Source organism: Rhea pennata, chromosome 3 (assembly GCF_028389875.1).
Source record: "Rhea pennata isolate bPtePen1 chromosome 3, bPtePen1.pri, whole genome shotgun sequence".
Lineage (NCBI taxonomy): Eukaryota > Metazoa > Chordata > Aves > Rheiformes > Rheidae > Rhea > Rhea pennata.
In genome coordinates this window covers 8432798-8459787 of record NC_084665.1, presented here as the reverse complement: position 1 = coordinate 8459787, position 26990 = coordinate 8432798, and the positions used below count along the sequence as shown (strand labels likewise).

At 41.4% G+C, this 26990-nt stretch overlaps 1 protein-coding gene across 2 annotated transcripts in view; it reads right to left on the bottom strand.

Annotated features, from left to right (window-relative positions):
- Positions 1–21464, bottom strand: part of REL (REL proto-oncogene, NF-kB subunit) — a 35762-nt gene extending 14298 nt beyond the window's left edge. Inside the window, exons 1-4 of one of the 2 annotated variants that reach the window (XM_062571509.1) lie at positions 21098–21464; positions 14004–14146; positions 10607–10755; positions 5740–5831 (exon numbers count right to left, since the gene is read on the bottom strand). In XM_062571509.1, coding sequence (XP_062427493.1) covers positions 5740–5831; positions 10607–10755; positions 14004–14096 — 334 coding nt within the window. In that variant the 5' untranslated portion in view covers positions 14097–14146; positions 21098–21464. Of the gene's footprint in view, positions 1–5739; positions 5832–10606; positions 10756–14003; positions 14147–19494; positions 19561–21097 lie in introns of those variants that run through there. The other variant, XM_062571508.1, reaches the window with a different exon arrangement.
- Positions 21465–26990: the final 5526 nt, after the last annotated feature.

Here is a 26990-nt window from a genome sequence, read left to right as displayed (position 1 = left end):
TGAAGGGACTTCCAAAGGTAAAAGCTAAAGTAATGTTATGATGAGGACATTCGGCTTTCCTCAAGTGGGTTTGCCCCGCACCTCTTCGAAAGCCGACTGCTCTCAATTACCACCATTCGCAGTTTGAGAACGACAGGGGTTACTGATTTGTTCTAATTTAAGGACAGTAAGTTTTAAGTTTCTTTAAACATTCGGAACATTCACTACAGAGGATTCTTGACGCTTTTCACTTTCAAACTTCCCAAACTCTTTCTTGGGAGTCTTCTTCTGATTCAGAGTATTTTGCTTATTCACAGATACACCAGTGACCCAACCAACCCCTCTCCAGCGCTCGCACGGCGCTGCAGCAGGGGGTGGCAGGGGGTGACCCTGGCGAACACGGCTGGCGGGGGCGAGCGGCGTCAGAGGAGCGAGGGTCCTACGAGAGCAGCCCCGCAGGGGCCGGCAAGGGAAGCTGCGGAGAGGGTGACTGTGTGCGTGGGCAGGAAGCTGGTGTGACTTGTGTGGGGACGAGCCCGAGAATATGATGAGGCAGAGGCGTGCAGGGGCTGGCGTGGAGACTGTGACGAGCGTAAAGCGAACGTGGGGTCAGCTGCTCGTGGGTGGAAAGGGGAAACAGAACAAACGAAAGACTGAGGAGGCAAACGAAACCGTGTTAGTGATGGGGTTACACTGGAGGACCCGAAAACTAATTAAATGCTTATTAGCCAGAGCAGTTACAAAAGAAGAGGAGCCCTAAGTATTTGTCAGGCTCCAGGGAAAGCCTGTTCATACCCCCTCGATGAGCTGCCTGGAATTTGCTCTCTGGGTTTCTCACTCTAGGCCAAGTCAAATAGGGTTTTCATGTTGTCATCCAGCTGACTACAAAAAGGTTAGTCCTCCGTAAGACCGTGCTATGTACAGTTTTCCCCTAAATTTACAGAACACATTCAGGGTTTTTCCTCATTGATAATTAACTTGAGTTATTATTAATTCAATTGTTGTCTCTACCTCAAGTCACACCCATCCACAAAAGCTTGTAACTCAAGACTGGGTGTTCTTTTAATTTGGGTTGGCAGTATATCAGACAGTACACGGGAAGAAAAGGATACGGCACAACTCGGCAACTCCTAAAGAAAACAAACACCCTAGAAAGCAGATCTAAACAAGCTCCGCTGGAGGAGTAACTTTGCTCCTTCGATGCTGCACTATTTGTATCATCATCACGCCATGGAGCCCTAGGTGCGTGTTAGGCTGCCACTCCGCAAGGCACAGCACAAACTCACACCATTTGCTTAGGGTGCTCAGGGATGAGATGAGTTTTCCCACTCTGCCGCGAGATATTTCTGGAATTACTCAGCTTCCTAAAGCACAGAAAGACATGGGCTGTAGCCTTGTAAGCACGGAGCATTATGAACGCATCCAGTGACAGCGTAGAAACAGCAATTCTCTCTCACACTAAGCTAACTAAGGAGAAACAACCTCAGAGCAGATAATCTGACTTACATGACAGTGAATACATACAATTTGCACAAAAAGTATGTTCAAAGCCTGAGTTTAACAATGCTGCCAGCTAATAATAGGGAATTTATAGTGAAACAGCCTTACAGATGTACTTTTAGAATGACTTCAATACCGAAAGCTCCCAGCTAGACACACAGTATGATCTGCAAATACCTTCCTGTTACCATTCAGGAGGTCTAAGGTAGGTATCAATAGCTTCAAGAACATACGTAAGAGCGTAGGAGAACATTATCTCAAACCACATGATCTTTCCTGAGCAAGTCCCTACTGCTGCCAGTCACAACCCTTATTCAGTAGCCCATACTGGACAGTGTAGGGGAGGGATGACGGACTATCAGAGAGTTTGCACGCGGGCTCACGTCTCCCTCTGCCGCCACAGCTGCCCGCGATGCCTACGCTCCCCTGGAACACAACAGCCCATCTGACACATGAAAGAACGGAAAGCAACTTTGTAAAGCCACATCTTGCTGTTACTTCAGTCTTTACTGACATGACAAATAACACATATGTTGATAGGCTATAGATGTCTGTACCTGTCAATAAGGTCAGTATTGAACCTCTGCCCTAAATGGGGACACAAGAAAGGGACTGTTTGCTCCTGTTCTTTTCTCTTCCAGAGATGGGAAAAAAAAACAGTCCAAGGGTTAGTTTTCAGCTTCATGAAAATTCAACTATTCATTAAAGCATCTTCCACACAGCTGAAAAGTATCAGTGATCTTTCAGAACTTGATGTTCATATAAAAAAAGGAGTAACTAACTTGTGACCAACTTGGGAGGGTACACCTAACTCTATGAAATTTCCCTAAAGAAAAAAGTTGGGATTACTTTCTGAAAAATTTGCATAACTAAAGCACAATGCAAGATGGATACCATATAGCCTTGTATAATTTTGGAGAATGTAGTGATATCTTTCTGACCTTAGAGAAGAAAAAAAAAAGAAAAAAATGTAAATCTATACATAAAATTTTATATCAAGCAGCAAACATTATAGTGACTACTGCTAATAAAACTCTTTTGATCAACTGAATACACATACAGATATTTCTGCCACTAATCCTGTTTTATTGGGCCTTGATCCTAAGCCTCTCTGGGTTTTGCTTAGCGTGGGATTGTCCTGGAGCAGCTGGAAGCCAGTCTCAGGGCGGCTCTGTTCTGCGCAGACATGTGCACAGGCGCCCAAAGGCAAATATGCAGGCTAGGGATTGCCAGCGAATGATGAGTACTGGTCCCTTCTCATCACATCCCCTGCCTAGAGGAAGGTGTCGTGCTGTGCATCACCTGAGGCAGGGCAGTGCTATGGTCTCTTCTGCTGTTGGACTTGTAGAAAGGAGCCCATGATCTGATCGGATGCTATCAAGCCCAACAGTGATTACTGAATTTGGAGTTATGTGCCAACCTTGCCAAGAACGTCAAATATTTTTAGGTAAACATGTCCTTATTCTCTCATACTTGGCCGCATGACAAATAGAACTAAGTAATTGCTAAAGGTTCTTTGGTGAAATAACCTGGAAAAAGGATTTTATCATATTTTTTTACTGCACAACAACAGCAGGAGGAAATGTCAACTCTGTTTTTATTTATGAATAAAAGAGAAAGAAAACCAAAAGGGCTGAACAGGAGGGTGCCTCTTTCATGTCTGAAATCAAGGTGAAACTGGTTGAGTCAAGATAAAATAAGCAAAGCACTTAATTTTAAACAGTTAAATTGTGTTAAAGCACTGTAAATCATGTTAAAAAAAACCAGATTCTACTGTATGACATATATTATCAGAACTAGGGTAATTATTTAGATGGACCATCAGCCTGACTCTGAACAGCTGTTCTAAAATTAAGAATGTAAGGCTAAAATGTATCTGGCTGTATTACATTTTGTAATTATTTAACTGCAAGAGCTAGCACATTAACTTCATTGTGAAAACATAGCTAAAACTCTCTCCGCTCCATCTCCCCCCAGTAACACTGTCAACATTTTTTAATTTTGGGGGGATGGGGGGGGGAAATAAAAATAAAACATTTGTTTGGGTTGACTTTACCAGAATTTGCCTTTGCTAAAATCAGTAAGACATTTAGACCAAACATATCATTCAGCTGCAACTAACTGGTCACCTTCTGAATACTATAATTATATCATGTCACTGTTCTTTTCTACAGGTTAAGGGGTTAAAGTCTTTGGAAAAAGTCTAACCTCCCATGGTACTTAAACAGTCTTCGCTATAACATAACATGCTGCAGTGAGGGTATAGCAGAGAGCATGTGATAGAAATGAACCAACAGATGCTGGCCCATGCAGACAAATGAAAGAGTGAGCTACTATGACAGAATGAGGTCTATGACTGATATGACTCAAGACCAAATATTTTAGTTTAATTAACCAAATGTCACTGCATTTTTTTTCAGAAAATAACCTAAAACATCTTTCATTCTGGAAAAAGTTACCTTTTTTTTTTTTTTTTTTTTGGTCTCAGCTCAGGAGTATTTTTCAAGTAGGCCAGAAATCCAGCTCTCAACTGTCTAATGAAGGCCTCATCTGAATTTAGCACAACTTCTATGGTTATAAAATAAAATATCTGAAAAGCCTCCAAGCTCTGACAACACTTCAAACACATAACAGCATTCACAGTAACATTTCAGAGACACTATTAGAGCTTGAAATCAGGCATGTACAGAAGCTTCCAATCAACATTTTTTAATTTCTATGATTAAGACAGACTATTAAAAAGAAAGTCAACATCAAAGCAATACAATTTTGAAGTAACAGTATGAATTTACTGGAAGTCTAAATGACTTATTTTATTGCTTTTTTTAATACACAGTCAATAACTGTGGGCTCATAGGTTTTATAAATATTTTGACTTTCTTGATTTGTAGAAGTTCAAGGTGTCAGCAAGTGACAACAGTACTGTGCTTGCAATAGGTTCTCTATTTAGCAACTGTGTTGCTGTGTGCATTATCTTCAACATGACAAAGGGTCTGGGATATGTCCCCCCCCCCCCAACAGATACATATTCCAGATTTGAAACTCCTTAATAAAGTAATTAGCAACACAAACCCCCAAATTCTTCTTGTTGCTACAAGACTAATGACACAAACAAGCACAAGATGTTCATGCTGTCAGCTGAAGAATATGGAGTAGAAGAACATGGGGAAGTTGAAATGTGTAAATTATTTTTTTTCATTCTCTGACCTACTTTACATAGCACAACCATGAAGACAATTCCACTTCTGCATAATGGATTCTGACGTCAAACCTACCTTTCTCTATAGGATGACCAGGGGCAAGAATAGCAGCAGCTACTATAAGCAGAAATTGCTTAAACACAATTCCTTTCCAGACAGCAACTGGAAAGCAAACAAAACTGGAAAGAAGCAACTAGAAGCAGTATTAGCATTTATGTTTACGAAACAGAACTGCTTTTCAAGGTCAGTAACTCCTCCTTGCCACACTAGCATATGACAACAAGTAAAGTGGTGAGTTACAAAGAGTTAATAGTTCGAGGGTATATTTATGCTTTCGATCTAAATCCCCCTAGTTGTGCCTGAGTGCAGAAAACAAAACAGTGGTCCTGCTCCAGTCGCATCCGCCCCTTGCTTTGGGTTCTCCATCTCTTCTGTGCATTGAACTTAGCAATCATGCAGCTGTGGGATGAATGGGTTCAGCAGGCTGATCCCAGAGAAAACTATATTTGTGTGTGTATATATTTATTTATTTATTTATTTATTGTTTTGCAAGTTAGTTTTCCATTGGAGCAACTTGCTAAGTCCACTCACTGTATCGCCACATGATCTCTAGATCTGTTACGACAGGAATGGTGGAAATGTATGGCCAGAGATGGAACAGGACTGTGGCAAGCCAGATTTATATTGGTTTAAATTGCTACTAATATTCTAACATCACTAGTCATTCCTGAGATTCCCAGGGAATGGTTCTCCTGCTAGGTTGTCATCTGTATTACTTGTATGATGGCCTTCCCATGGTATCCGGCCAAGGCAACGCAGCTGGCTTACATTGCTGCTGGGGGCTGGGGAGAGGGGAAGACAACTGTCTGAATAGATTCACCATGTGATAAGGGTGAAGAAAGACTGGGAGGGACTCAGAAGAGGAAAGGTATTTCTCAAAGTAAATAAATAAATAAGAATATGGCTCCATCACAAAAGCAAAGGCAGGACAGGAAAAAAAAAACTTCACCATCTTGCAAAGTGGATTTGCCTTTCAAACATCTAGCTAAGTGCTACTCACCATTAAAAGGATTGATCTTCTTTGAGATTCGTGAAGAAATTGATTCCTTCAGATCCTTCTTCTTCACACACTGAATGCCCAAATTCTGAAAACTGAAGCACATACGGCAGGACTTTGGTAACTAATAAAAACCCCAGTGTAGAAAATCTAAATTAATTATTTGCTGTTAAAAGATACTCTGGTAAGAGATGGTATAAGAAATGAACAAACAAATGAACAACAACAACAAAGGTAAATGCTTATTTTGAGAAAGGCATAAAAGCAAGAATTTTCTAGAATGAGAGCAGAAACAGAACTGAGAAATACTGAAATAAAATGCTAAAGAGGTATATACATTTCTATATTAAAAATTGCTACTCTACAGTAATACTACAGTGATTAAAATAAGTAAATTTAAAATATTCAGGACTATAGTTTCAGTTAAAGTGACATATTTCTTTGTATATTAATAAAACTGCAAATTTGCATTAGCTAAGGATCTGCTCTACTTTTTTTTTTTTTTTTTTTTTTTTTTTTTTTAAACCAGGGAATGTAAATATCTCAAACACTATTTTAAAGATTTTTAAAACAAGTAAAAACAGCTTTTCAAGTCTCATCTAGTTATGGAAAAGTTCTGAAGAGCTGCAGCCCTTCCTTATTTGCATACAAGTACAGGTCACCCTGGCACAGGAGGTGGGGGGAGTCCCACGTGAGGTGACTCTTTCCCACATGGAAAAACCATGACATCATCAAAGCTGAGTGGATGTGAAGCAGGAAGTAAAGAAATCGACGTTCACGGTGTTACGAAAAGCTCAGAAGACGGCCTCTGCCAGCAGGCTCTGCTGATCTTGCTCCAGAAGTACTGGCAAATTCCCTTCCTTTGAAACTCCACAAAATACTTGAGCTCTGCCTAGAAAAAACTCCTTAATCCACCTGAAGACATTCTTTGTTCCTGCCACAACTCTCAAGAGGAGTCCTGCGTTTCCCTGCCCTGAACAAGGCCGTCCTGGTTAATAGGAGCTCTTTAGTTGCCACCCAGCACGCTCCACCTGACACCCTATCCGCTCCATTCAGGGGGTCCCAAATCCTCCACAATCACAGACTTCACTCCCCCAAACCTTTCTTCACTAAAGGAATGCGTGAGTTTCCTTTTGAACTTCACAGGGGCATCTAGAAGCAGATAAAATGCATGTCAAAATTCAGCACTTTGGCTTTACATTGTGCCTACTGATGTTCAAGGGTCGCACTGCATGTCAGTGAGCCATTCTGTTTCCACGTTATCTCGTAGGTACCACCTCTTTAGGCCTTGACCGCGGCACACATTGAAGGGGTACGCTGGCTAAAAACCCAAACAAACAAAAAACCCCCCAGGGTACTCTCCTAATGTAATTCCAAACGTGCACCATTCTGTGAGTAGGCCCAGCTCCACATTAGAAGTTACAGTATCACCCACGAATATATGAAGAATTAGCCTTGAACAAAAGTCGCACCTAGCTACGCAAGAACTGACAGCCGTTACGCTGCATCTTTCAACCATCGAGTACCAAGCTTCTCTCAGTCAAAATAGACTCTAAGCATGCTCCATCTCTTAGATCATAAACCTCTTCTAAAAGATGCACTGTCACAGTGAAAGTATCTATTTAATTATCACTAAATAGAGGGCCGAATCAGAGAAGAAACTGGCAAGAACCTCAGCAACCCCGTGGGGTTTCATATCACCTTTAGCTGGCAAGAAGTAAGCAAGGTAACGAGACGAGAGAGGGAGGAGGAGGAAGAGAGAAAAAAAAAAAGAGAGAGAGACTTACCTCTACTCCCTCCCTTCCCCCCCTCCAAAAAAAAAGAAGCCCTATATCATCCACGTAGAGAGAGTGAACTAGGAAGTAAGACTTAGTACATAGGCAGCCACTTGAGCATGAACGTTCCTATTTTTGCCTTGACATTTTGGCCACGGGGGGCCCTGTGGCCAAACTATGGTTGATTGAATTCAGGTAGCAGTACACACATCATTATACAACAGGCAGAACACTTTGTTCAACTGAAACTACATGGGGAATTTCAAACAAGTAGAAGGCACAGTAATTACTCAGCCTGACTCCAAATCTGGGAGGGAAAAAAAAAAAAAAAAAAAAAAAAAGGATTTTTGCTCAGTTTGGGATACTTGGCATCAGCAGGCAGCCCCAGAACCACTACCAAGAGAGGACATCTCCTGCTCACTGGTATTACATGAGGTTTTTCTTTAACATGGACTCCAAGAGAAGGATGTGAAGGCTGAGTCACTAGCCACAAAAAGGAAAATGACTTTAAACATCCAGATTCAATTATGCATCATACTGTTCTTTCATCTTAAAGCAACTAGTGATTCGTTACAAAATACAAGTGTGCTCATGCTGGGAATATTTCAAAGAGAGTGTTCAGAGCCTCTTCCCATCAGAATCTTAGATGTCAAGCTCAACTGAAGCTCAGTGAAGGCAAAGTAACCCAGATACCATCTTTTAAAAGAAACACGCGGGCTTATAACCCAGTGATATTGAGAAGAACTCATGGATATAGCAGAAGACCAGAAGTGCTTTTGAGGAAATGGAGAAACATTATGTCGAAAAACAGAATTTAATTATATCCATGCATATAATGCAGATGAGATCAAAACAAATATATGCAGAGCATCCCAATGCTTTTTGGCATTACATCCTGTAGCTAATAGATTCAAGAACAAGACACACCGGCACAAGGCTTGCCTTGTGCACGAGAATGCCAAGAGGGAAACTTATTGTCAGCGTCTTCTTGCAATTGTAATACATATGTAATACATAACCAGAAAAGGGGTTGAGAATCAGGTTTTTCTCTTCAGATCGGAAGCCACAGAGATGACAGCAGGAAGTGGGATGGGCTAAAACTGCAGACATCCTCTGACCTTGGATGAGGAAGTCTGATTTCAGAAGACAAAGAGGAAGCTGCTGAATGGATGGTCAGAGGGAGGCAATGGGTCCCTTAACAGTTTCAAGGTATCTACAGCTGCCTTTTAGATGATGTAAGATGTATTTGCAGAGGCCAGTGAGGATGAGTTAAAAAGCAATCAAAAGGAGAGGTAAATGCCTGAAGGGAGAGCTCTACCCTTCTAGAGATTTATTACACTGTGTGCGTGTGTGTGGGGGGGAGAATTAGAGGAATTACATTTACTAATCTCTTTATATACAGTATCAGTAAAGATTAGGTGAACATTGTGAACACAGCTAGGAACAATAAACTAATAAAATTGTTTGCATCTGTAACAGCAAAAGACAGTCAAATCAACATGGTATGTGTTACCTGAATACATATGCTGCACATTCACAATCAGCTGAGCCCAGGCTGTGTGTTTAAAAAACCATCTCCACTATTAGAACTGTTTATTTCATCATCAGGCAATCATCATCAAACAGACTCCTCACCTTCCTCCTTTAACAGTGTTCTACTGACTAAACCCACATAAATATGGAGTAATTGTCCTAACATCAACAGAATCACTTCAGACTTAAAAGCAGTACTTAAGAGCTATAAATCTACACCCTGAAATATTTACCATATTTTCTTCCCAGTTTTTGTCTTCTTCAGTTACATTTACCTCAAAAAAAAAAACAACCTACTTACAGATATACTACATCACAAACTATGAACAGCAGCTTGTCTAAATTCCCTTCTAAGGAAATAACTGAAGCTTACATTTTTTACAGATCTCTTTGTTCTTACCTTACCTCAAAGGACATTGGTAGACTTACAACTGGATGCGATGACACTTCTTATATTTTAAATACTCCTAACATCCTTCTGAATAGCACTCAGAATGAGATCTTATATGAAGCCTGAATTTTTCTCACTGTCTCCACAAATAGATCCTTCTCTGGTATGCCTGCTCTAGAGCTGCACAATATACAGGTCTTGGTCATATGCTGTTTTCTGTCTAATAATTTCCTCTTTATCACGGCATTACTAGTCCTAGCTATCATGTCTATAAGGATTACAGTCAACTCTATGCATCTTTCAATACATCAAGGGCAGGATTTTCACAGGCAAATACCACGTTTGGATAGCTAGCTTGGGAAACCTTGAAACCTTGTTTTAACATGCATGCTGAGCAAGCAACACCAGCTTTTTCACCATTTGAAAAAGTTAAGATCATCTCTGCAAAATAAAACCTATTTCACAATGAAGAAAACTTAAGAAGTCTACTAGAAACTTTTAATACAATAACCACAATTGTGGATTTTATGGACTTCAGCAGAATCCATTTTTTACACAAAAAGCAAAACAAGAACAACCCAAGCAAACACCCCAAGCCAAGGAAACAGTGACAACCTACTAGTACATTTCTAGATCTCACTGTCACAACCACAATCTTCTAAAAGATGTGACATTCGTTCAGTCAAAATTTTTGTTTAACAGAGTCTCCATAAAGCCCAAACATAATTTCTATGGAAGATGTGAACTGTGAACTTCCCTAAATGTCTCACCCCCATGAAAGCACTGATTTTAATACTGTCACTACCCATTTTGTTACTTATCGTTTTTACCTACTCAGTGTGGGAGAGTCAAGCTCAAGAGTAAGACATGCTACTGAACAAGACTAGAAAAGTAAAGTAGCTGGAGAAGGGAAAGGGAGATAGATAACGGAGGAACAAAAAAAGCAAAGAAAATGGGCTAGAAAAAGAATAGGACAAAAGATGAAGTGAAGTACTGAAAAGAACAGATATACTTCAAAGAAAAAACCTGCCCTCTCTCTGAGGTGGATTAGTAAAATTCAGCAGAGATGGCATACTAATTGTCCTCTTAATCTCTGGTCAGAATTTCAGACCACAAAATCAGCATATCACTTGCATAATTAATCTAGTTCCCAAGCAACACCATTACTTACGACAGGACTCGCCGTTCTGGCCCAAACTCTGCTTCGTAGTAACCGTCTCTGCAGTCTTTGCCAACTAGATCATGAGGGTGGGGCTTGTAGGGTTCATTCTTTGTTACCAATGTAGTCCTTATCTTGACTTTTCCAAAATAGTTCAGAATCTACAAAAATGTAGAGATTTTCTAGATTTTAGATATTAGATTGAGTAAATTCCCCACATTTAACAGAAAACAGTTTGTTTTAAAATATTCCATGGATGAAACACCACAATCATTTTACAACAATGAAAACTGCCTTATTGCTTTGTAAAAGAAAAGCTAGTACCATAAGTTTTGCTCATTCCATTTAAGTTCATTTTACACTGAAAAATATAAGCATTTGGCAAAACATTTGAAAAGTGAAAGTTTTCAAAAAACATTCATCATTATGAAATACTAAGCCAACAAAATTAACCAGTTTCTTTGGCACCATTGCCAGATGATTTGCAAAGAAAAATTTCACTCATCACTGTGAAACAAACCAGCATTTGACATTCAACTCATTGAATTAATTTACACTACTACACTGTGAGAACGGGAAGGAAGCCTTAAAGTCTCTAGGGATTTTTTTTTTCTTTCTTGTTTTGAGACTAGAGATCCATTACTACACTACATCATCAGGGCTCTTGATGTGAATTCAATTCATTTTTGTGAAAAAGGCCAGAGATAATGCTTAGGCTACAGAAGCTCAGACCTGACAGTAAAATACTTCGTAATGCTCTAAGACAAAACATGACAGGCCATACTTCATTATCTTATCTTGCCTTATAAGGAAAGATGTAAAATTCTACCCAGGTGACCACACAGAAATGCTTACTGAAGGACGTAACTAGGTTCAAAGATCTTAGGCAAAAAACTCTAAAGAGTCTCAGGGATAACTACCTGTAGACTAAGTAGGATAACAGTGACCGTCTGATATTAGCTCCTATGAAGTCTATTTTCTTAATTCTCAGATGAATAATCAGGAAGAGCGGCATTAAATTCTCAGCCTCCTATTAGGGCCTTCACAGCTGTCATGAGCTTAACTCCACACACACACACACACACCTCAAGTACATACAAGTCTTTCCTCATGCTGACAAGCTACCAGTGAAGTCAGCATGCGTTATGTGGGTGAACCTAAAAACAGAGTTTGGTCTAAATTGGTTGAAGCATAACAACTTGAAAGCAAATATAAGGTGCTGAGGCACACATTCATGCACAGATGGGCATTTCTCCTCTATTTCCCCTACCCTATAACTAACTGTTCTTCTCCTTCAGACCTTTCTTTCCTCCTCCTAAGACTCTAAGGATTCACCAGAATGTTTTCAATCAATACCTCCATCTTTGACTTAACCGGTACATTTCTAGCTTCCACCGTCTGTTAGCTTCTGCAGTCTATAATTTGGCTCTTTTCTTAACCTTCATATAGCCCACTGTTTCTTTTTACCCTTAAAATAAAACTCTCCCATTTCTCTTTCGGCTTCTTCAAATATTACATCATTTCTCCCTCATTTCACTCTCGGTCCCTTGAACTTGAAGCTTGGTCTACCTGCTTTGATTCTCCAGTTCCTCCTTGATGTTCATCTCAACTGTATCACAAAATTTAATCTCCTCCTGTCTTCTCTGTTCCCATCCTCACTGATGTTTCCATCTCTGGAGGGGACTCCCCTAGAAGCTCATCAGCACTAAAGCCTCCTACAGTCTTCCGGGAGGCAGGAATTCACCCAGAAATCACCTTCTATCAGAGACAAACAGCTTTGCCATCAATGGTCACCTGTAGTAAAGAACGAACTATGCCAGGATTTGTCAGTCACCCATCAAATCCCATCTTCTCTTCAGGTTGTAGCTGAGCTTCACGTGCAGTACAGTCCAGGCTAAGAGGGATCACATGCTCATACTGCCCATCGAATCTGTGCCCTGATAAGGACCTACTGCTTCAGGCTGAGGGTCTGTGAAAGCATTTACTCTTTCCAGACACCTACATAGTTTCTTCTTCAATTGGTAGAACACTGGAAAAACAATTAAGCAAGATTTCCTTGGTTTCCTGTATTCCTTAACCAGCTCTGGCACTACGCTAGTAAAGGGGTCACTTTCTTATTTGCTTGTTCCTTGAGCAATTCTGGCTTCAGGGTTAGACCAGCTTCCACAGCAGCCTGGTTGCTCTGCGTAGTAAAAGCTCGCTCTGCGTAGTAAAAGCTCGCTCTGCTTCTCAAACTTTTCAAACTCTACCTCTTCTCAAGGTGAAGACTGAGGCTTTTATGCCTCAGCTTAGACTATCCTGCATCTTTCAGACTTCACCTTCTCTGCATCTCTTTCTCTGCTACAATTCCAAAGACTCCATCTTTAGCTCCATTCTTTTCATACCTGCACACACTGCAGATACATAGATGCATAGCTTCCATTCCTGGGGACCATAATGTACTTCAAGATTGCAAATACTGACAATTTCCATTTACACTTGACATTTATGTTCTAATCTCAACTCTCAAAGATTTTCTCCAGATTTTAAGAGATAAAGGAAAAACTATCACCTTAAAACTTACAATAGCAAACCAGAAATTCTTCTATCTTACCCTACTCATCTAGGATTTCTCAGACATATTCCTTTGTCCTGCATATGAAAGTTAACTGCCAGTCTTGCTCCTGTTTCCTTTGCAACATCTCCAAAACACTTCCATTCCATCTCCACACCTTTGTCTCTGTTTTGATCATAGCTGTCAGGACTAGCCTGAATCTCTTCATTCTGGATTTCCCAACCTATCCATAATGCAGGTGCTTTGACCACATAATTCCTCTTTCTCAGCTCCCTTTTAAATTCTGTATCCCCTTCTGACTTCACAGACTTCATATACTTCATGGTAGTTTCTTTTGCAGAACCTAACCACTGAATCACTGGCTGCAAGTCACTTTCTTACTTTATTTCCTCCTGTAGAGTGCGTTCTTTTATGCTGCACCAGCAGTTAATCTGGCCTTTTCAAATTCTGTACACAGACAACCTCCTTCAGAGCCTTCCCAAAATTCACATTACAGCCCAAATAGTTAAAGTAAACCCAGATCGCACAATTAAAAAACTAGAGCAAGTATACACATAGAAAATGCTAGTAACAAATGATTCTTCAACACTAAATAACAGTACTCTGAGTTTCTCTGTATTGGTGCTTTGTTACCTACCTATATATTTCCTGTTCTGGTACTTAGAATAAAATCTTTAATGACCAGCAGCAAAGAACTCACTTTCCAAACTGTTTCAACTGCATTTGGATGCCAAAGAAAGACTAGTAGAGTGTGAAATGAGGAACATTCTCTTTATTTACTGCACCAAGTCAAACACATAGCTACAGTACAATGTTAATGCGAGCAATGGTAATTCTGGATAAAAGTACTGTTACCTGTATAGAAGGGAACGTCTTATTGTTGTCTGTACTGTGTTCTCCTGGAATGCTGCCTGCCGATCTTCCCTCACATTTGTATCTGAAACGCATTCCCCTTTGCCTGGGTTGTTCAAATATTTCAATGTAGGGTTCAGGGCCACCTTTTAAAAAACAAAACACTTTCAGTACTAGTAGTAGAGACTAAAAAGCAGCAAAAGCTGCATACAAGCTATACGGATAGCTGCTACACGAGAATTACAAATTCTAGAGTCATTTCTTGATATTACCTTTCTTTCACTTTTCAGGCAATCTTCTTTCAGTGTGTATACACACAATCAAAGGTGAGGGGTAAGGAGGGGACAGCAGACTTAAAATTGTGAAGTCTCTATCTATCAATGCCATGTACATGATTAGCAGAGGACTCTGCCCTCCCCCCATTTCCCCTGGAAGTTAAACTCTCTAATAGCTTACAGAAGCTATGTCTGATGAAAGAGGATTTTATACGATGGAAGAAAAAGATCATTATTTCAAGGGAAAAGCTGACGTTTTTAATTATACTATACTTTTAGGAATAGTTGTCCTCTCAAAGTACAGATATTGTCAGTACTGTGTTCTTTGAATATCCTCTGAAAGTGAAGATGTTTCCTCAGAATTGATTTATTTAGTTCCCATTATAGTGAAGCAGAAACTATGCAAATTACAAAAAAAACAAAAACAAAAACTAAGTACTGGTTTGAATACCACCACTGAGGGCTCAGAAAATACATGACTACTGGTACTGAATTCTACAGTCTGACGTGCCCACTTCCCACAAGGTCTGCTCTAGTTGCAGGATCTCCCTATACATAGCAAAAATCTTAGTAAAGGTCAAGGGGCAGTTGTCAAAAGAGGTTTTTCAGGGAACGTGACAGACAAGAATGAGAGACATCAGAACTGTTTTTAATGAAAGGTTTAAAAAGACAACTTAGCCTAAGTATCAGTACTTTTAAAGTAATTTTTACTGACAGCCAATAATAACCTATTTAATGTATCTGAAAACACCAAACAGGACAGTCAGTCAAACAGTGACAACAGTGGGATGGCATGTGAAAAACAAATAACAGAGGGAAAGTAAATACTGTAGAAGTTGAATCATCATGGTGTTACATGATCAGAAGAACATAGCTTATGGAAATGCCTACAGTGCTCTCTGTCATCTTCGTATAATAGCATCCTACTCGAGCAGGGTTAGTGAACATGACAAACAAACATGACAGGCAACATCCTGTGGTACAGCTCTGAAAATAGCGCTTAGACATCAACATAATACGGAAAATAGTTAAGAGTATTGAAAATGTTAAATGGGTAAAAGCTCCCCTACTTCCTTCTGCCTGCCAACACCTCTGTAGGATATGAGTTTTGTCAAGAGGTGGATTCCAATCTTAACTCCATAAAAAAACTTTTCTTTTGCTGCACTTACAAAGACTTAGGTATACCTGACAACGCAAAGCTTGAACTTTGACTGGGATTTCTTGATTGCAAAAGACTTCTAATGCTGCAGCAGTTCAGAACCCAAAGCAAGAAAATACTGTAAACTAAATTATGAAATAATTAAGAGAAGGAAAAGAAAGAACCATGCCTCTGAGGTGTCACCTTGGTCTTACCGGTACGCATGTTTTACTTGAAGACATTTACAGACAGCTATGGCATAGGAGCATGTGAAAGGAGCTCTGATGCTGGAACTGTCTCCAACACTACCTGCCTTTTCAAAGTCTGTCAACTGAATGCCTTTTAAAGGGCAAACTGCATTTCAACTTCAGGCTGTATTTGGTGGCAAAATTTGAGAACTACAGTTTCACATTGCTTCCTAAAAATTTATCAAAATGGCAATAATGAAATTGATCATCTTCTACCCAGCAGATTTAAATTCAGTTTCTGAAAACAGACCATCAGCTGTCACATTAAATACACATCAGCCACTACTCTAGCTCCAGTTACTTACAAGGATAGGCAATTTTCCAGGTGCTTCTCAGATCTTTTAGATAAGTTTTCATATTTTGTCTTTCTGAAAAACGAGCAATGCCAGCAAAGGGTGGGGAGGGATGGACAATAACAACAAAAGAAAAAGTCTAGAACTGATGCAAAGCTGACTGCAGAGAGGAATCAGATGCCTCAACTACGCACAAAATCAAATCCACACACCAGTATATGGCCATGCAACTTTCACACTTAAAACTTACTTATGCTAGCATGTATCAGGACAGTTCAGCAGACAATAAAAGGAGTGACTATTGAGCATTTGTTAGCCTCCCATTTCTATCATGTAAGTGAGCAAAAAAAGAATCTAATTTTTCCATTCCTAGATAATGCAGTGTATCAAATACAGTCATGTATCTATATGTTAAATTAAAAATCTATTTTAGATATTATAGTGACAGAACTCGAGTAAAGTGCCTACTAATAATCTTTCTTTGGAGACAAATGCATGTTTTCATAGCTGCTGAACAGACCCGCAACACACCCACACACATTACATATTGGTCAAACTAGCTAGAGCCTTGCTATGTGAAATCACCATAGTGCACAAGCATTTCAAATCTTTAACTCTGTTTTAACCCCAAATTTCCCTTCATGCTCGAGTAATACCTGCTTAAGAGATTTTTTTTCTCACCCATTAAGAGCACTTGCCTATTTCAGAACTCTGGGCTCAACACTCATTAGGGGACTGTGGTTGAAACAAATGTCATTGAAGGCAAACCCACTGCTTAACAGCAGGTGTGTTTGTGGGAAAGTTGAGCTTGGTGATGCGGCAGCCTCCACCGATTAAATACTAAACTTCATTTTATCCTGGTTCTCACTCTCCCTGTTTAAGAACCATGTTATCATCTCCACCACAATTATCAGTGTCATCATGGCTTGTGTAGAGGGGAAACACATAGAAGTGGTTCTGTGAACTAAAGGTATTATCAGCACTCTGCAGTGAAGTGGAGGTCTGTTCAGTGTTCCCTATTTCGGTAAATAAGCAACGCACTCGTGAAATGTCATGGCTTAACTATTTCGTAATCTACACTCACACACAGAAGCCTGCTAGCTCCCACAAAGTTGCTAAAGATCTGTCCTTTTCAGATCTTATTTTGTCAAAGAAATATGAACTATGTCCAAAGCAGAGACTCTTTCACTAATCCTGTAAGAGAAACATAAGGCTGCTTGTATTACCTATTTACCCACATCTACTCAGATAAGCATTTGAAATGGAAGCAAACAAAAATCTAGCTAACCCCTCACTTAGACAGCGCTTTAGAGTTTCACCTATGTTTGTGATTGTAACCACTTATACACATACCAGCAATAGAAATACTATGCTACATATTACAAACTGCCTGTTGGTTTCTAAATTGCAAAATTGTTGCCCTTCAATGCTCCAATAAATAATTTTAAAGGAAATGTAAGAGACCAAGCATCCCTGTTACATAAGCAAGGAAAAAAGGTAAAAAACAGTAGGAGCAGGGAAAGCTCAGCCAGGTTACCCTCACTGAAGAGCAAAAGGCTGCTATATTGTGATCTGTAGGAGTAATGCAAAAAGCAACAAGAGGACAACTCCCCCCAAAAAATCAAACCAGCGTTTCCATCAGACTTCCCCAAGATGAGAGTCTGGGACAGTTTAAAGTCTAACATGGTCTAAGCCATTAGAATTAAAACTAAAGGATATAAATAAAGGCTTCCCACTTATCTCCTACTCCCCCATTCAGAAGCATCTTTGTATGTATCTGCTGAAGAGTTATCAAAGACTAAGTCTTTTTACCCTGTAACGTGTGTTGCAGGCTAGAGAAGGGGACTAGGCAAAGTATTCATCTTAAAATGAGGGGCTGTGTTTATAAAGTGAAGTTCCTGAGGAAGTGGAAGAAACTTAGCCGGACCTTTGGGATGAGGATATTCAGAGGTGCAGTGAGATGGGAGGAAAACAAAATGCCACCAAGCAGAAGGGCAACTGGACAGTGGAATCATACTTTCTCCTGTTGCTTTGCTCAAATGAAACAGGCTCTGGAGGCATCACAGAATTTGTAGTTTTCTCACATGGAGAACATTTCTTGAACATATTCTTCAGCAATATGTGAGCCTGAAAGCAAAGTAGGTGTGGGCTACAAGAGCAACTGGAATATGACCTTTGTGGAAGATGTGAATACACCACCCCAAAACGTATGGTTTAAGTGCAGTGAAATACAGATGGGAAAAACGCTGCCCTTCAACTCCAGCATTACTGTTCTGCACAGAACTCCACTGACTCTGTACCCTCCATAGCAAAAGCCATTTCCAAAAAGTTTGAGCAGGTAATATAAAACCTTACAACCTCCTGCAACAGCTCAGGCTAAAAACACCACGGTGGAAGGTCTGCTGTATAACATTCTGCCTCAATCTAAGATAACCCAGAGTGTGAATACATACGTATTTCAGAAAGCAGCAATCTCCCTAGGACTCCATAAACTGTGCAGTCTAACAGAGACCAAACTTCTCATGAACTTCCTCTTCGTTGTTGTGTGACATTACAGAATAGCAACCACCACCAAAAAAAAAAAAAAAAGCACTAAAAAAACTAGCGAGTATAGCTAGTACCAGGAAGTTAAGAACTTCCCCTCCCGAAAAATTCCTTATCTGGTTCCTAATTACACTGAGAATGTACTAGAGGTAAGAAAAGAGTACTCTTTCCTGCTTCAGTTAAGCAATAATAATAATAGCAACAACAACAATTAAAAGACATCTTCCACACAAACCCACTAACTTTATTTCTCTGCTGATAGTTCATATGCATATATATGTATCAAAAGTACAAAGCTTACACTTTGGTAACAGATTGCAGAACACACGCGTCTAACTTGGAAGTGGGAGAGCATCTTTCCCCGGAAGCGTCACTGTAATGAACGCCATCAAGTCCGATGGATTTTTTTTTTTTTTAAACCCCAAAGAAAATGCCAGAAAGCTACTTTTTTAAAAGACTGTTTAATTTAGGCCAAATGATGCAATTACTCAACACGCAGTCCCCTCTCTGCATTATTTTGCATTTGTACCATTTCTGTTCTGCGCTCCTACGCGAACAGGATCCAGCTGAGCATCGCGGAGCCTTTGGCCTACAGACGCATCCGTCTGTCCCAGACCCGAGACCCGCGCGCTTGCTTAACGCCTAAGCGTTTCAAGGAGGCCTCTGAAGATTTGCGGCCCTGTGAGGCCCGCTGCAGTCGATCCGGACGTCCCCGAGCCGTTCACCGCTCGCCTTTCCGCACGGCCGCCGGACGAGGGCTCAGCGCCAAGGGCAGGCGCTGGGCTGAGCGGAAGAGCTCCGCCGCGCCGCCGCCCAGCTGGGCCTGCCCGCAGCCCTAGCCGGCAGGCAGGCAGGCAGGCAGGCAGGCAGGCAGGCGGCGGGGCAAGCCGCCCGCCCGCGCTGCACACCCAACGGCCGCTCGCTCCTCCTGCCGCGGCGCGACCCGCGCGGGGGGCCCGGGCGCGCCCCCCTCCCTCCCCGCCGCCCCGCACTCACCGGCCATGCTGACAGCTCCGCGCAGCCGCTCCGGCCGACTGCCGCGGCGGGGCTGCCCGCCGGGCCGGCACCTCGGCAGGGGGCGGGCGGACGCGCCGCCCTCGCTCGCTCGCTCGCTCGCTCGCGCCCTGCCCCGCGCCGCGCCGCGCCGCCCGCTAACGCGCCGCCGCCGCCCGCGCCGCCGGGGATTTCCCGCGGGGCGGGGCGCGGCGCGGCGCGGCGCGGGGCGGCGCCCGCGCGGAAACCCCCCTCCGCGCCGGGCGGGCGGGGCCGCGCCGCCCCCGCGCTCCCGGCCTCGCCCCCGGCGCGGCGCGGCGCGGCCCCCGCCCGACGGGGCGCCCGCTGCAAGCGGCTCTGGGGGCGCCGGAGGCACCTCGCAGCGCGGCCGCGGCCGGCGGAGGATATCGCCCCCGGATAGAGGCGAGGCCGGCACGGTGCTGAGAGTAACAGCAGCAGCACACGCCACCCAAAGCAAGGTAGATAGCTGGCGTTTCGACTACTATCCCTCCGCCCCCCCCCCCCTTTTTAAGCAAAGGTTATTACAATGTATAGGAAACTCTGTTCTCTAGGCTGCAAATCCATACGCTAACGGGGTAGTGGAGCAGAAGAAACGGCCAGATGCTTACTACTTTTCCTGCTCTTCCCTGCTCTGCGGGTCCACAACAACCTGACGGAACCTTTCTCCATAACCCCAGCTTTGCCCAGATATCATCATTTATAGATACGTAACGTTAGCAGTTAGAGGAAGTGAGGAAGTTCTATTTCTCCCTTCCCCAAGCAAAACTTTCCTTATTTAAGTTAGTAGTCACAGGTTTTCGTCTAAATGCACTACCAGGATGGATTTCAGAAAGTGAAGCCATGAAGCTCTACTGATTTAGAGCTAGATACTGCAGATGATCCTACAGAAAACACCATGTCACGAATATACATTACATAAGTAGACCCAGATTTGCTTTGCCCGTGTCAGCTTTAGAAGTATATGAAATGAGGGAACCCTACAGGTCATCAGCAGGATAATCAAAATTTTTATTACATTAGTCTTCCTAGAGCCAGAGGGAAGAACAGTTACATGATTATATCTAGATACTAAGCACACATTTGTTTGTGTGTTAGTTTCTTACCAGAACAGCATATTTTTTCCATCATCTACACAAAAATCACAATGTCAAATACGACAAAAGGCACAAAACCACAACGCCCTAGAACTGCAAGAAATAAGGACTACATCTTTATTTCTTTCATTTCTTGGATTCACTGATTGATGTAAATGATGCTGTCGAGGTTATCATCATATTCTAGTCAAACTTTGATTTTACCTACACATACACACACAAGCCTCAAAAGATACACCAGCAAAGCAATGTTCTTCAGATTGATCAGTTGGGGGCCGAGGTGAAGGTGAATGCTTCTCTCTCACAGTTGAAGCGAGGTGGTTAAGAGATCTGAGATACGGCATGTTAACAGGGAAGGCACTCGGAGTCCTGCTGCTTTTTGCTCTATGCTAAAAGCAGCAGATGGAAAAGCAACACAACCTGGACTTCACTAACTGCCTGTGTCCAAATGCCGACATTTAGTTTTATGAACACCTAATGTTAACACTTACTTTAACTTTTGAATCACTCATCTGGCTGTGGCACAACTGTTCTGGAAAGCCTCCATTTGCAAGGTTGGACAGCTGGAGAAACGTTCCCATTTTGAGTGTATACCACATTCTTGCAGATCACATGACTGATCTGAACAGGATTACGAAAAAGGAAGGGGAAGGCTATTGCATTCACTCCTCTTAGCTAGCTGCAGCTGGAAAAGCCCTGTGATGTTACTAACCCCAGAGCTGGAGTCTGAGCTTTGGTGGATGAGTTTTAGATGAGAGTTTTGGTTTTGCATGTAAACCAAGCAGTAACTAAAGCCATATGGACAGACTGGAGGTGAACTTCATTTTTACTTTCATATTTTCAGCCTAGTTTGCAAAATGTTAGATAGTAAACCAGAGCCTTTCAGGAAGAAAGGATTTAGGTGCTTCCTTAAATAAAGTTCAGATCCTTGGTTCCCATCTACTCTTCCAGCCTAGGACTCTGCTGAGTAGGCACAGACCTAGACACCAGGAAACTCTGTGGCTCAAAACAGAAGTGTCTACTCATTTCTTCAAAAGGAAAACTATTGTAGCATATAGTCTAACCAATGTGAAATTAAGGGCAACCATTCCAGGCAGTAGAAATACCATCTGTTATGACTAAAACATCAGTAAGCATTCCCTGTTTTTTCTACAGCTCTTTTGAATTTGATTCTTACAGCTAGCAGGAACAGGTTGCTCCTAAGACAACCCTTAAGACTGTATTTTAGAAACTGGGGAAATATCTAACAAATGCACACCAGTGTCTATAGTGCAAACTGCTTCTTGATACTATTTTTAAGAGAGAATTAAGGTTTTGGGGACGTTAGAAAAAATGCACCCCGCTCATTTCTATCCCTGATCCTCCCCTGAATAAAAACAGCCTATAATAAATCCGAGGGGGGAGGGGGAAGGAGCCCAAAACACCCACGTCAAATGCTTCACTACATGACAGCTTCGTGCACCTACAATCTGGATACACAGCAACTGGATTTGACTCAGGAAGTCCCTGAGCAAAATGACTGGATGAAGGGAAGTGGGAGGTAAGACATTTTCCTTGCCCATTTTTGCATCTCCAAAAGTAGTTGTAAGCAGATGCCCAGGGAAGACAGCAATATTGGGCTGAATGAATCTTAAGTCTAAGCCAGCATGGCTGTTGCAAAACATGTTCCCACTCTTAGATCAGGGGAAAGTTCCACAGCAACAGAGAAGTCTGAGATGAAAGGCAAAAACTTAACCAAAATGAGAGATGCTTTGCTCAAAATCATGAGAGTCTATAGATCCTTCTATTCCTATGATTACTCTGCACGCAAACGTGTTCTGCACCAATCTGGATTTATGGCACCAGGATTATCCTGGAGAGTGATGTGAAAGAGAACCGCAGTATAGCACTGCTAATTACAGAAAGCTGGTCAGCATCTGACATGAGGTATAAGAACATGCCCTAACATTAGGCATATGCAGATCTTTGCAGAAGGCAGGACGGAATTCCCCTTCCATAACATTGCATAAGGAAGGCCAAACGCATCACTTTTGTCAACTGGCTTGAGCTATAGCCAGAGGCAAGATACCAGAATTCTTAGACCAGTTTGATCCAGTGCATCACTTCCTGTCTTCCAGTTAAAGCACTTGCTTTAACTGTTTAACATCATATTTTCTCCATTTATCAAAGCCCAAAGACAGGTCCTCCCTCTTGGTTTTCACTGGCTACAGTACTAGCACTGTTAACATCTAGACTGCTGTAAGAAACAAATCTTCCCACTTCAGCAGAGAATGTCACAGGGCAGCAAGAAAACATAAGAATGAAAAAAAAAATCCTATTCCTACAGTAAAGGACAGAGTGTTTATCAACGACAGGCTGATGGATCTTTAGTGGTGCTTAGTACAGGCATTGCCCAATAAAGTCTGCTAAAGCCTGCTGTAGTAGAAAAGTGGTATAGGCATATTGTTAAGTCTCTATTTCCTGTTCCCAGCTATCTGACTTAGATCAATGATAACCCACTTGTCACTGGCCTGATTAAGCAGCCAAGCAGCCACTGACTAAGGTACTTTTAGAATCAGGCTCTTCTAGTAAGAGGAATGAGGGAAAAAAAAAAAAAAAAAAAAAAAAGCATCATCCACTTCTTTCCTTACAAAGTTAGAAGCCCTGTTTTTCTGCCCATCAGATCTCACACCTCCCACATGCTCCTGATTACTAGTTTCAAATCCCCTATGCCTTTAAGAGAAATCTTTTGTTGTTTAAGTCTCAAGCACCTCTTATTTAAATATTGAGGGACCCTTCAATGGTTAATAGCTTTTGTGGTTCATGATGCCACTGAGGAAGAGCCTAATGCAGAAGCAGTTCAAAAAAAAAAAAAAAAAAAACCCACCCCACATAGCTTCCAGATTAATGACAAACTCAAAGGGTGTTTGGGTCATTCTGTTAGAAGACTCCTGTACTATGCTTTTAGTTTGATATAGAACAATGCTGGTGTGCCTCCTCTCAACACAGGGTGGAGAGAGAGGAAATGCTAATAGGAGGAGGTTGGTCTTGCGGATAAGGCATAAGGCTATGAATCAGGAGACTGGAATTTGTCTCCTGGCAATTCAGCCTTTCTACTCTTAGGCAAGTCTTACAATTCTCTGGACCTTAGTTTCCTCAATAGAAAACACAGAAGATACTTTCTTGCTCCCACACTTCTTATTCACCTATGATGCAACTTCTTCAGGGGATGAACTGTTTTTATATGCAAGTACCTAACATTAAAACTGTTACTCCGTGAACACTTTAGGCTGTAGCAGTGTTCAAAAAAGGCAGTTGCCCCTCTCTCTCTCCTCGCCTCCAGGAGACTCCTTCACCCTTGCATTCTTATACTATTATTTGGCTATACAGAAAGCTTGCTTAAACATAACCTAGGGGACATGAAAAGGTTGTTTTTTCTGCTCAGTCAGCTTCTTGAACCAGTTCCCTGCACATCACAGAAATGCTTGTACCAGCAACAAGTAAAGAATGAGTTTCCAGAAGACAGTTTGGGGCAGCAGTAGTAGCTTCACACTGAAGTGCTGTCTTCATATACTGTAGCATAACAGTATATTCTTAGCTTGGGAAAGATGCAAATACCTGAGTGAAATTTCTTAGTCACATTCCTTCCCTCAGAGATTTAGTTCTCAGAGCAGTTCTCAGCTACCTTCTCCCCCAACCCTTTAAAGGGTTTCCTAATTCCCTTCTCTATTCCAGTGCTAGAAGCACATAGCTCAGATTGTGAGTTGATTAATTACTGTAATAGAGAAAAAACTTTCCTAGTTGCTGGTAGGTGAAGAATAAACTGAAGAGAGATGTTTTTTCTTCCCCGTGCTACATAAAAGCCTTATGGTACGGTTTCTTAGGGGCCTCTGAAATGGACCATCCTATTGCAAACTCATGCCTGAATTAGGATACAGCAGATGCTGTAGTCCTGTAGTGAGATGGCTTATGGAGACATGAGTTCAGGCTGAGTACAGCGAACAGCAGATCAGCAGAAAACAGCCTTTTCTTCCCCACCCTGGATGAATATTCAGCTAGATTAGCCCCCCAATTGCTGATATGAGGGGAAGCAATAGAATTGCTTTAGCTACAGCCAAGAAAGCATAGGGCAGAAGGATGGACTGGAATCACCCCTTTTGGCAACAGCAAGCAGTTAGATTGGCCTGGTTATGACAGGAGACCACACTGGGGAAAAAACAAAAGACCCAAGCAACATGTATCTATATTAATTCTTCTGTTCCCCAAACTCCAGCATATACCAGTTAGTTGTTATGCCCTGATCTACCTATAGAAAATACCCGTCACCCAGGTTTTTATTACAAGCCTTCCCTTTTTCTTCAAGGCTAACAAGATATTTAGGCTACTTGTCATCACTTTGAGCTTCAAGAGTCCCAGAAGACTGTATCCGCAGCCAAAATAAAAGATAGAAAACACATTATTTCAGTATAGCCCCACTCAACATGACTCCTTCAAATGTGAAGTTTTACAACTTGTTCTTAAATCTCTAGCCCAATGACCCACATAGTTCTGACTTGCGTAGTTCAAGCACTTCACTTGGGAATCACAGAAAGTGACAGTATTCTTCAAGGTGAAGCGTTATAGCCATGGGCATAATACCTCTTAGAAGCAAAATTTACACATAAAGCCCTCTTGCCTATGCAAAGCATATTTACAATCAATTTGTAAAGTTGTCCATATACTCATCTCATTTGGACCTGCATTTTTTTTTTAAGCCAACTGCCTGGGACTATGTGTCATACTGCCACCTCACTATGCAAAGTCTTCCCGTCAATAGTCATGAGTAAGCCACAGCAATGAACACTGCTGGTTCACCCCATTTGAATACCTAGCTTCAATGGTGTCTGTCAGGGACTTCATGAATATAAATATGTATATCCAATTTACTAGTAGACAGCAATAAAATAACTTGTATTTACTAAAAAATTATATTTACTAACATTTAGTAAGGCTACAATTTTTAGCCCTGATCTTACTTTATTACTACTTTGAAACCCCTTGCTTTGTCATGCATAGAACAATTATAGGTTCTGCCATTTCAGTCTTGTTCATTTGGCAATCAAAGCAGCAGTGCCTTGCATCACTTGTTAATTTTGCTTTTAGGGCATTTGGAGAATAATTCCCCCCCCTCCTCTTTTTTTTTTTTTTTTTTTTTGAATAACCAGTGTAGAGGTTGGTCTCTCTCACGTGAGTGTTTAATACTTACTTATATGTACAATAATTCTACTTCTGAATCTTCATATTGCTGAAAAGGATAAAAACCAAACAAGAACCTCAAGGTTTTCAGTCTTAAATACTGTGTCTTTGAGACTGAATTATTTCTTTACTACTTTATTACTACACATAGTAAATGCATAATGCAACATGAGACTCAGAAGGATGAGAATATCAGATGTCTGTGAAGTAAACGTAACTTCCTGTATGCAAATAAGGAAAGTAAGTTTCAATCTTGTGACTTATCTTCAATTCGAAAAGGAACAATAAGCCAGGAAAAATAATAATTCAAGATCCAATGTATTTGCCTCTGTTGCACAACAGAAAGAGAAAGTAACTCAATGAATTCTCACCTCTGAGGCAAAAAATACATTTAGACATAGCCTGTTGAGTGGAAACAAGGCAGATGTAGGAAAGGAAAATTACCACAAATTTCTTCTGGCAGCTGAATACAGGAAGTAAAGGAAGGGGAAAGCTGACCCAAAGAAATGAAAGAACTAGTCAATGGCAAGAAGGTTTAATTAGAGCAAGGCCTAGAGTTAGCTAAGAGGGCAATGGTGTACAGAAAGTTGGGTATAAAAGAGAACTGCTTAATGAAAAGCTATTATACAGATGTAATAGAGACAAATTATAAGTAGTAAAGCCAGTGACATCCTAGTACCACTCCTGATTAGTCTTCAGTGAGACCCTGGGGTGCAAGCAAAGTCAGCACTGCTGAAAAATCAACCTGTTGAATTGCTTAACAAAGGCTGAGACACACCTGGCTAAAGTTTATCCATTGCTCCAGTCTCAGCTATTAATGTTAAAAGTATTACAGATTCCAGTATCCAAAGAGTAGAAACTGCAAGGAGGGATTTGTAGTAAAGTGCCCGATTCTTGTTCTGGTAGCCTTACTCTTCTGCCATCACAAGAGCTCATTTTCTATGGGTCTGGATGCCACTCCCTCAGCATTCGTGAGCAATATAGTTGGGTTTGCAGTGTCCCGCTAAAATGCCCCCTTGTGGTCACTACAAAGACTTCTTGACAAGGTGTGCAAACTACTTTCCCTGTGTCACTAAGTCTGCTTCTAATAGCTCATCATACTTGCACAGTTTTGTCCTTCTAGTGTAAGAGGGTAAAGGCCTTCCTGCAGAAGTCAGGGACTAGATGCAG